General features: G+C 51.9%; 2 protein-coding genes across 2 annotated transcripts in view; one reads left to right on the top strand and one right to left on the bottom strand.

Moving 5' to 3' along the window:
* The window catches only part of TMEM38A (transmembrane protein 38A), a 30,839-nt gene extending 25,003 nt beyond the window's left edge, over positions 1 to 5,836 (bottom strand). Inside the window, exon 1 of the mRNA XM_017501198.2 lies at positions 5,634 to 5,836. Within this exon, the coding sequence (XP_017356687.1) occupies positions 5,634 to 5,757 (124 nt within the window). The 5' untranslated portion in view covers positions 5,758 to 5,836. The remainder of the gene's footprint in view (positions 1 to 5,633) is intronic.
* A 694-nt stretch (positions 5,837 to 6,530) lies between these two features.
* SMIM7 (small integral membrane protein 7) overlaps positions 6,531 to 10,986 on the top strand; it is an 18,348-nt gene continuing 13,892 nt past the window's right edge. Inside the window, exons 1-3 of the mRNA XM_017501196.1 lie at positions 6,531 to 6,913; positions 6,997 to 7,038; positions 7,532 to 7,584. Of these exons, the coding sequence (XP_017356685.1) occupies positions 6,537 to 6,913; positions 6,997 to 7,038; positions 7,532 to 7,584 (472 nt within the window). The 5' untranslated portion in view covers positions 6,531 to 6,536. The remainder of the gene's footprint in view (positions 6,914 to 6,996; positions 7,039 to 7,531; positions 7,585 to 10,986) is intronic.

The following is a 10,986-nucleotide window of genomic DNA, read 5'->3' as shown; positions in this document are numbered from 1 at the left end:
TTTTTCCTGAGACATAGGTTCACTCATGTTGCCCAGGCTGGAGTGCAATGGTGTGGTCTTGGCTCACTGAAACCTCCGCCTCCCTGGTTCAAGCAATGCTCCTGCCTCAGCCGCCTGAGTAGCTGAAATTACAGGCATGTGCCACCACGCCCAGCTATTTTTTGTATTTTTAGTAGAGACAGGTTTTTGCAGTGTTGGCCAGGCTGCTCTGGAACTCCTGATCTTGGTGATCTGTCTGACTTGGCCTCTCAAAGTGTTGGGATTACAAGTGTGAGCCACCATGCCCAGAAACAGCTAGGGCTCTGAGTTTCTTTCTTTTCTTTTTCTTTTTTGAGATGGACTTTTGCTCTTTTGCCCGGGCTGGAGTGCAGTGGCGTGATCTTGGTTCACTGTAACCTCCACCTTCCAGTTTCAACTGATTCTTCTGCCTCAGCCTCCCAAGTAGCTGGGATTGTAGGTGCCTGCCACCATGCCCGGCTAATTTTTGTATTTTTAGTAGAGATGGGGTTTCACCATATCGGCCATACTGGTCTCGAACTCCTGTCCTCATAATCTCCCCGCCTCAGCCTCCAAAGGTGCTGGGATTACAGGCGTGAGCCACCACAGGGGCTCTGCATTTCTAACCAGCTCTCAGGGAACATTGACACTGCTCAGTTGAAGACCACACTCTGGATTTTCTCAGGATTCTCAAGAAAGCCTGACCCACGGGAGGCTGAGGTGGGAGGACTGCTGGAGCCAGGAGGTAGAGACTAGAGTGAGGTTTGACTGCACTACTGCACTCCAGCCTGGGAGACAGAATAAGATCCTGTTTCAAAAAAATTTTCTTTTTTTACAGGAGTTGTTAAACTTTAGAAGAGGGAAAAAAAGAAGAAGAAAAGAGAAAAGAAAAAACAATTTTTTTAAAAAAGTTCAGTTGTCCGAGAGCGGTGGCTCGTACCTGTAATCCCAGCACTTTGGGAGGCTGGGGCAGGTGGATCACTTGAGGTCAGGAGTTCAAGACCAGCCTGGCAGACATGGTGAACCCTCATCGCTACTAAAAATACAAAAATAATTAGCCAGGTGTGGTAGCGGGCGCTTGTAATCTCAGGTATTTGGGAGGCTGACACAGAAGAATCACTTGAATCTGGGAGGTAGAGGTTGCAGTGAGCTGAGGCTGTGCCACTGCACTCCAGCCTGGGCAAGGAAGCAACAGTCCAACTCAAAAAAAAGAAAAAAAAAAAAAAAAGAAAGGAAAAGAAAAAGAAGAAGCAATCCTGACCCAGAAAATGCCCGTACCCCAAGTAACACATTGCTCCGCAGACTTCCAAATAACATAACCATCCCTCACAAATGCCTTAGACCTTATCACTGACAAAATTCTCTATAGATCTTTACAATAGCTAGGAAAGGGAGTCTGGGAATCTCTTACCAATGATCCCATTTCACAGACAAATAAACTGAAGCTCATGGTGGTGAAATAATTGGTGTGGTGTTTACCCAGTGCTAGTGGTAGAACTGACTTCCCGGATTGGGAGATGTGCTTTGTTGTTGTTTTCTTTTTTTTTTTTTTTGAGACAGGGTCTCACTGTCACCCAGGCTAGAGTGCAGTGCTACAATCATGGCTCACTGCAGCCTCGACCTTGCAGGGTTCAGGTAATCCTCCCACTTCAGCCTCCCTAGCAGCTAAGACTACAGGCACATGCCACCACACCTGGCTAATATTTTTGTATTTTTAATAGAGAAGGAATTTCACAATGTTGCCCAAGGCTGCTCACAAAGTCCAAGCAATCTTCCAACCTCAGCCTCCCCAAATGCTAAGATTATCTGACCTATGCAGACACTCTTAATTTTTTTGTTTTTTTGAGACAGAGTCTCGCTCTGTTGCCAGGCGCTAGGCTGGAGTGCAGTGGCACAACCTTGGCTCACTGCAACCTCTGCCTCTAGGGTTCAAGCAATTCTTCTGCCTCAACCACCCCAGTAGCTGGGACTACAGGCAGGCACCACCACACCTAGCTAATTTTTGTACGTATTTTAGTAGAGGCAGGGTTTCACTATGTTGGCCAGGCTGGTCTTGAACTCCTGACCTCGGGTGATCTGCCCACCTCAGCCTCCCAAAGTGCTGGGATTACAGGCGTGAGCCACCTCGCCTGGCCTTAATTATTTTTTTTAGGAGACAAGGTCTTGCTCTGTTGCCCAGGCTGGAGGGCGGTGGTGTGATCACAGCTCACTGTAGTTCCCAGGTGACACTGATGCTGCTCAGCTGAGGACCACACTCTGAGCTTCATCCTTTCTCAGAATTCTCAAGAAAGCCTGAACCAGGCGCAGCTGAGCTCCAACTCCTGCGCTCAAGTGATCTTCCAGCCTCAGCTTCCTGAATAACTGGGATGACAGACACACACCAGAATTTCATGCCTGGCTATGAAATTCTTTTTTTTTTAATTTTTTTTTTTTAGACAGTCTTGCTCTGTCACCCAGGCTAGAGTACAATGGCGTGATCTTGGCTCACTGCAACCTCCGCCTCCCAAGATCAAACGATTCTCCTGCGTCAGCCTCCAGAGCAGCTGGGATTACAGGCGCTGGCCGCCATGCCCGGCTGGTTTTTGTATTTTTTAGTAGAGAGGGGTTTTCACCATGTTGGTCAGGCTGGTCTCAAACTTCACACCTCCACTCATCTCGACCTCCCAAAGTGTTGGGATTACAGGCGTGAGCCATTGTGCCCAGGCCTGAAATTCTTAATTTCTGAACAAAAGGCCCCACACTGATATTTTGTTCTGGGCCCTGCAAATTCTGTAGCTGGTCCAACATACAAATTCTGAGAAGAAAATTTACAGATGCCTAGCATGCAGGCTAAACTGAGCCTAACAGTTCAATCCAATTCCTTTCTTTTCTTTCTTTCTTTTTTTCCCCAATACAGAGTCTCACCCAGGCTCTGTTGCCCAGGCTGGAGTGCAGCGGTGAGATCTCAGCTCACTGCAACCTCTGTCTCCCAGGTTCGAGCGATTCTCATGTGTTTACCTCCCAAATAGCTGGGATTACAGGCGTGTGCCACCACACCTGGCTAATTTTTGCATTTTTAGTAGTGACAGGGTTTTGTCATGCTACCCAGGCTGGTTTTGAACTCCTGGGCTCAAGCGATCTGCCCGCCTTGCCTCCCAAAGTGCTGGGATTACAGGCATGAGCTACCGCGTCTGGCCTCCAACACCTTACTTTTTCTAAGGAAACCAAGTACCTCACGTTAGTTTTACTGATTCTTGGAGTTAAGCAGACCTGGGCTGCGGCCCGAGGCTGCAACTGACCAGCCGTGAGAACACAGGCTCACTGTGTATTTAAGATAGCTTGGCCACTATTTCCTGTTTCCCCAGTTGTGAAAGGAGGAGAGTGAACTGGGTGGAGTATCCTCAGCCCTGATAACATACATCAGTCACTGAGGGAGGGGAGATTAATATTCTGATTCAATTGGTCTGAGGTGGAGATAAGAAAAAAGCTCCCAGGGTTTGGAACCACATCTCAGCCTCAGGAACCTTCAGGCTCCAGCGCTTGGAGTTTGGATGGTTTATTCTAGGACTTCTACAGAAACATCTTGAACCTTCTTGCAAGTTCCCAGGCAGCTGGGAGACCTCTTTTCTCGAAACATTTGCGTCCCACATCCCCACAAGGATCCAAACCTCCTCAGTTTCAGATTTTCTTTTTCGTATTTTTTTTTTTACTGAGACAGAGTCTCACTCTGTCACCCAGGCTGGAGTGCAGTGGTGCGATCGCAGCTCACTGCAACCTCCACCTCCAGGGTTCAAGTGATTCTCCTGCCTCAGCCTCCTGAATAGCTGGGACTACAGGTGCATGCCACCACGCCTAGCTAATTTTTGTATTTCTAATAGCAAGAGGGTTTCACCATGTTGGCCAGGCTGGTCTTGAGCTCCTGACCTCAGGTGATCCGCCTGCCTCGGCCTCCCAAAGTGCTGGGATTACAGGTGTGAGTCACCACACCTGGCTAGTTTCAGATTTTCTAAGGTATGCGGGGTTCTGCAGTTGCCCAAGGACTGGGCCTGAGCCACTAAGAATTCTTCCCCAGAAAGGAAAGATAGCCCCATGTTCATGCTAGGAAAATACAAAAGCCTATTTTGTTTTGCAAATTAAGTGTTCTCCTGGATAGCATTTAAGGAAATAGATTCTGGCATGTGAACAGGCAAAAATAGAATAAAAATTCCTAGCAAGTAGAGTGTAATCCTGTTAGTATAAGAGCGTGCATTGGCTGGGCGAGGTGGCTCATGCCTGTAATGCCAGCACTTGGGAGGCAGGTGGATCACGAGGTCAGGAGATCAAGACAATCTTGGCCAACATGGTGAAACTCCGTCTCTACTAAAAATACAAAAATTAGCCAGGCATGTTTGCATGTGCCTGTAGTCCCAGCTACTCAGGAGGCTGAGGCAGGAGAACCACTTGAACACGGGAGGCAGAGGTTGCCATGAGCCAAGATCACACCACTGCACTCCAGCCTGGGTGACAGAGCAAGATTCTGTCTCAAAAAAAAAAAAAAAAGCGTGCATTTACGTCTATAACTACATAGGTATAAATGAACAGAAGAGAGATCAGGAAGGTGGCCACCATTATGTTGACAGTAATTCTCTTTTTTCTCTTTTCCCTTTTCAGTTTGAGTTTTAGTAAACAGGAGCACTTGTTTTTATCATCTGAGAATAAAGCTACTTCCTTTCTGAGCTGTAGGGGTAATTTACATCTAAGTGGGAGGAAGGTTTATGAAGTTTGAGGTTCTGCTATTTTTCTAAGTCTAAAATCTATTTTCTAGTAAGTTGCTGGTGTGCTAGAATAATGATGAACGAGAAACATTTGCTCATGGTGAATCTTGTATATAAAAATAGAACACGTTCTAAGGAAGCCATTCATCCTCATTTAAAAAATGACTTTTTAAAAAATCTAAGAAGCAGGATCTACCCTCCAGTGACCTCCCCAGCGGGGGATCTGGAGCTGAGAGGGAGGACGCTGACCCCAAGTCACCCAGCCCTGGGACCGGTTCTGCTCCGAGGGTGGAAAGGATCTGGAGCCAGGGCTGGAAGAATTCCCGTGGGGACTCGAATGGTCCAGCGCCGTGGGGAAGGGAGGGGAGTGGAGGGTGCTGGACAGTTGCAGCCGGGAGGGGAACCGGTGTCACTTTCCGCAGCCCCCAGCGCGGTGGCCCTTATATAGACACTCCGCTGGCGCTCCCACTCCGCGTGCCAAGGTCAAGAAGGGAGGTCACACCTGCGTGCGGCCAGGGCAGCTGCATCGCCCCCCACCTGCACCCTCGCTACGACCAGCGCCCCTGGCCCAAGTTCCTGCAGCTCTGACCCAACAAGGAGTCCTGGCCTTCTCTCCACCCCTCCCCAAAGCACCTGCACCCCCTCCTCTAAACTGGCGCACGCCTCTCCTTCCCCTCCCCCAGCTTCAGCGTCCTGGGGGCTTCTACCCTGGGCTCACCCCCGCCCAGGTTCATCGCGGGAGAACCCCACGATTCTCGCGCCTGCCCACTCCCACGATGCAATCCCTGAACCTGTCCCCCCGCTCCCTTCACCACGTACGGGCTTCTCCTCTCCGCGCACCCCGAGCTGCTCCCGCCCGCGACCCCCGCTACCCGCCCCTTCCAGCCCCAGACCCCGGCTCACCTGGCTCATACTTGAGGTAGAGGATGGAGACGATGAAGTAACTGAGGTCGAAGACTGGGAAGAGCGGCACCCGCGAGAAGCTGAGCGCCAGCTCGCCCAGGCTCAGCGCCGAGAGCAGCTCCATGGCGCCCGCCCGCCGGTGCCACCCGGGGCCCCGGCCTCGTCCGTCCCGCCGCCAGCGGCCCAGCGACTGCGCCCCCGCAGCTGGGCCCGCCCCCGCCCTCCAGGCGCCACCCCAGGCCCGGCCCCCGCGGGAAAGGAGGGGCGACGGCCCACCCCGGGACAGGTGGTGGGGACGCCGAGCCCCACGGATGGAGCCGGACGGTCGGGCGTCCCAGACGCTGACCCTCGTGCCATCGCGACCCCGTTCCACCCAGGGAGGAGGGGTGCGGGGCCCCAGTGCAAGGCGAGAGGGGCTGGGGGGCTACCCATTCTGGAGGCCCGTCCCTCATGCGGGGCACCGGTTCCCAGGGGGCCGAATCAGCCAGAGCTGGTCTCCATTGGCTCAAGTAGGAGGACCCCGATCTTCGGTGGAGCACAATGAGGACCCTTACGCCCTGGTGGGACCCCATGAATCACAACCCCTGATCCCCGTGGAAATTGGATCGGTTAGGACCTCCGTCCTCTGCGGGGTCCGGTCAAGACTTTCCTGCCCCACAGGGTCCGTTAGATCAGGAACCCCGTCCTCGGTGGGGCTCCGGAAGTCAGGACCCCAGAGTCTTGTGGGGAGCAGCTCAGTGGGGATCCCTGCCCCCCATGGGGCCCTAAAGGATCTCATTTGAGAACCCAGTTGGTTGCGGCGCCCGTTTCGAGGAGCCCACTGCGTCGGGACCCCGCACTCAGTGCAGCTCCGGAGTCAAAAGGATTCCTTTTCTCCAGAAGCCCAATTTGGGACCCCAGCAAATGAGTGGGAATTGCTGCCCAGCTAACCCTACGGCACACGAGACCTCACGCAAGCGCGGCACGCTTCGAACCCGTGACCCAATCCCGCCCCAGAAGACCCCGCCCCTGAGTGAGGTCAGACGCTGGCCCCGCCCCTTCTATTCCGGCTTCGGGACCTCCCCAACAAGGTGGGGCGCTCGTGCTCCCCTAAAGGGGCCTGGCCTGCAGAGGGCGGGACCCTCCCGACCTTCACCTTCGATTGGCCCAGCCCTCGCCAACGTTGCTTTAGGATTGGTCGGATTGTGCTCCTCTCCACCCCCCTCTTCCCTGGGGCTTCCGCTTCCGGCTCTGACAACCGCTTCGGACGTAACGATGATCGGAGACATCCTGCTGTTCGGGTAATTAGGGGGACCAGAGGCCGGGAAGAGAGAGCCAGACAGGACGGGGGGCGCCCCTAGTAACCATAAGTCTCCTTCTGCAGGACGTTGCTGATGAATGCCGGGGCGGTGCTGAACTTTAAGCTGTGAGTAGGCCGCTCCTGACTGCGGCTCCATCCGGGGGACCTGTAGTCCCGCCCTCATAAGCGTCATCTCGCGGCACGTCGCAGGCCCCGCCCTACTCGCCTCTGGCCACGCCTCCAGCCTGGATTACCCTCCTTTGACCCTCCTCGCCATCGAGCGGCGTTAAATCCATACTCTGCGTTCCTTTAGTGTCCCTCTGCTCGCTTTCTTGGAGAGCTTAAGACCCATCCCCCAAGAAACAGCCCCAACCCGGATTCTCAACCCTGGACCCGCACTGTGAGGCCACTTTGTAAACTGTCGGTGGCTGCGGACCTGGCTGTGGTTGTCCGGGCTGTGGTGGCCCACAGAGGGAAACTGAACCGTCCGAGATCACACAGCAAGTCGGCGGCAGGGCCAGGGCTGAAGCTTAGTGTTTGTGGCCTTCTGAGGTGGGGGTCAGGGGACCGAGGAGTCTATGTCCCACTGAAAGTGGTCACTGTCTGCTTCTCTTTGTAGGAAAAAGAAGGACACGCAGGGATTTGGGGAGGAGTCGAGGGAGCCCAGCACAGGTAAGGTCTTTTTCCTGGACCCTGGAATTGCATGGTCCACTTCAGAGAGGACAATTCTGTTTCATTAAGTCCTACCCTCGTTTGCTTTATTTTTTCTTTTCCTTCCTTCCTTCCTTCCTTCTTCCTTTCTTCCTTCCTTCCGTCTTTCTTTCTGTCTTTCTTTCCTTTCACAAGGTCTCGCTCTGTTGTCCAGGCTGGAGTGCAGTGGTGCCGTCATGGCTCACTGCAGCTAGGCATCCTGGGGTAAAGTGATTCCTCCACCTCAGCGCCCTTAGTAGCTGGGATTACAGGCACGTGCCACCATGCCAGGCTAAATTTTGAATTTTCTTGTAGGAGTTTCTCCACGTTGTCCAGGCTGGTCTCGAACTCCTGGGTTCAAGTGATCCCCTGCCTTGGCCTCCCAAAGTGCTGGGATTATAGACATGAGCCACGAGTTTTCTCCTTAATTGAGCAGTGCGTGTGAGTGGAAGATGAGCTAAGGATGTGCGATCCTTTCTACCTACCTCTGTCATCTGCTGCTTTCTCCCACCAGACCTCCCTGATGTGAGCACTCACGTCACTTCCTACCTTTATAATTTTCTGTTATGTGTGCTATCATCTGGCTAATGTCTGCCCCTCACATTTGACCGCAAACTTCAGAGGCCCTAGCTCGGCTGGACTTGTCCCATTCTTTGTCCTTGCCGTACCAGTCCTCTGATGCCTGTAAATGAATGAATGAGTGAATCAATGAATGAACGAACAATCTCACACTTAGCTGTTGATTTCACAGTGCTGCCGCCCTGCTACTTTTAAAATTAGATGCCAACATTACATTTTTAATCAGGAGATTTTATATAAAAATTCAGGTGTCTGATTTTTCTTGAAAAATCGGAACATTCTGCAACTCAAGATTCAGGAGAGCTCTTGACATCTATTTAAGCGTAGTTGAAAACAAGTGCTCTGACTCATCCAAGCCCTAACCCCTTCATGTCTGTCATCTGCCTGGGCCCTGGAGGCCCAGAATTTACACTTCCTGCTGAATTAATTATGTAACTGTTTGGATTGTAAGGGGACCTGTACATGACTATTATATCCATTCATTCATTCTTTCATTCACCAGATACTTGAGCACCTACGCATGCTGGCTACTGTGTTAGGTGCTGGGATACAGCAGGGGTAAGATGCGTAGAGTGGAACTTACCATGGGATGGGACTCATGATTTCTAAGGGAGGAATAAATGGTGACAGATGTGATGTTAGGTGACAGGGAAAGGGAGCCACAGCATGGTGATGGGGTTGCCCTCCTGTTGGGGTGTGGGAGGGAAGGCCATTTGAGGAGGTGGCATCGTAGTTAAGGTGGCGGATGCCATGACGGAGCACTGCCCAAGGATGGGAGAACCCTGAGGAACAGAGGTTTTCTTTTAGAGACAGGGTATTGTTCTGTTGCCCAGGGTGGAGTGTCGTGGCACATTCGTAGCTCATGCATGAGATCCTGGGTCCAAGTTCAGCCGGGAACACCTCTTGTCTCAGCCTCCCAAGTAGCTGGGACTACTGGCACTTAGCACCACTTCTGGCTAATTTTCTAAAAATTTTTTTTTGAGACAGAATCTTGCTCTGTCACCAGGCGCCAGGCTGGAGTGCAGTGGCGTGATCCTGGCTTACTGCAACCTCTGCCTCCCGGGTTCAAGTGATTCTCCTGCCTCAGCCTCCCGAGTAGCTGGGACTGCAGGTGGACACCACCATACCCAGCTAATTTTTGTATTTTAGTAGAGGCAGGGTTTCACTATGTTGGCCGGGATGGTCTTGATCTCTTGACCTCATGATCCACCCACTTCGGCCTCCCAAAATTTTGAGATTACAGGCATGAGCCACCGTGCCCGGCCTTCTAAATTTTTTTTTTTTTTTTTTTTTTTTTTTTTGAGATAGGCATCTGACTGTGTTAACCAAGCTGGTATCTATCTCTTGGCCTCAAGTGATCCTTCCACCTCGGCCTTCCAAAGTGCTGGGATTACAGGCATGAGCCACCATGCCTAGCTGAGCATCTTGCTGTGTTAACCAAGCTGGTATCCATCTCTTGGCCTCAAATGATCCTTCCACCTCAGCCTCCCAAAGTGCTGGGATTACAGGCATGGGCCACCATGCCTGGCTGAGCTGAGATTTTGAAGACATTCCAACAGCTCCCCTTTTGGGGGGCCTGCCTCTGGGTGGTGACCCAGTTAGGTGCTTCCTGTTAGTGTTTCATTCTACCTCCATCCATAAAAGATCATGATCACTTTCCCATTTTACAGATGAGGAAGCTGAGGGTCAGAAATGGGGCTCAACTTTTTTTTTTTTTTTTTTTGAGATAGAATTTCACTCTGTCACGCTGGCTGGAGTGCAATGGCCCAATCTCAGCTCACTGCAACCTCTGCCTCCCAGATTCAGGTGATCTCCTGTCTCCCAAGTAGCTGGGATTACAGGCATGCACCACCACACCTGGCTAATTTTTGTATTTTTAGTAGAGACGGGGTTTCACTATGTTGGCCAGGAAGGTCTCCAACTCCTGACCTCATGATCTGCCTGCCTTAGCCTCCCAAAGTGCTGGGATTAAAGGCGTGAGCCACCACATCCGACCAGTTTTGGTATTTTCAGTAGACACAGAGTTTCACCATGTTAGCTATGCTGGTCTTGAACTCCAACTCCTGGCCTCGTGATCTACCTGCCTCAGCCTCCCAAAATGCTGGCATTACAGGCATGAGCCATGGCACCCAGCCTTTGTAGCTCAGCTTTTTTGTGGCCACATAGCAAATCAATGAGAGAATCAGGATTGGAACCAGGGATTTTTTTACTCTAGCAGTTGTACGCTCGATCACTAGATCATTTCTCCATCCGTTTATCCATCCGTACATATGTTTATTGACTCAGCAGCCGTGCGTTACCCACCACGTGGAAGGCACTATACCAGGCCTTGGGGTTGCGCTGTACAGATCCGAATCACAGCTGCTGTGGGCGGGAGATTTGGCACAAAGTGGTGGGAGCATCAGTGACAGGGATGGCAGGAAGGGCACCAGTGCTCTATCAGGAGCTTCCTGCTTTGCTCTCTGCTCTCCTTCCAGCCCAGATGCCGCACCTGCCGCTTCCCCTGTGGGGGCTGCTCCTCACCCTCCATCCTGTTTGCCTGGCTTAAGTCTAATACCGTAGTGGCTGTGTTTGTTGAGAGCTTCATGTGTGCCAGGCACTGTGCTAAGGTCTTCCTAGCTGCCTGTCCCCCTGGTGACACAAGAGGAAATGCACATAGACAGTCCAGGGACTGGTCCAGGTCACCTGTGCAGAAGGACAGAGCCAGGATGTGAGCTCACGTTTGTTAAACTGCCCAGGTTCGAAGTCAGAGCTTGGAGCTCTGGCATTTCCTCAGAAACGCTTTTTTTTTTTTTTTTTTTTTTT

Source organism: Cebus imitator, unplaced genomic scaffold (assembly GCF_001604975.1).
Source record: "Cebus imitator isolate Cc_AM_T3 unplaced genomic scaffold, Cebus_imitator-1.0 Scaffold280, whole genome shotgun sequence".
NCBI classification, from domain to species: Eukaryota; Metazoa; Chordata; class Mammalia; order Primates; family Cebidae; genus Cebus; species Cebus imitator.
Note: the sequence above shows the minus strand (reverse complement) of the source record. Positions and strands in the feature narration are given on the sequence as shown.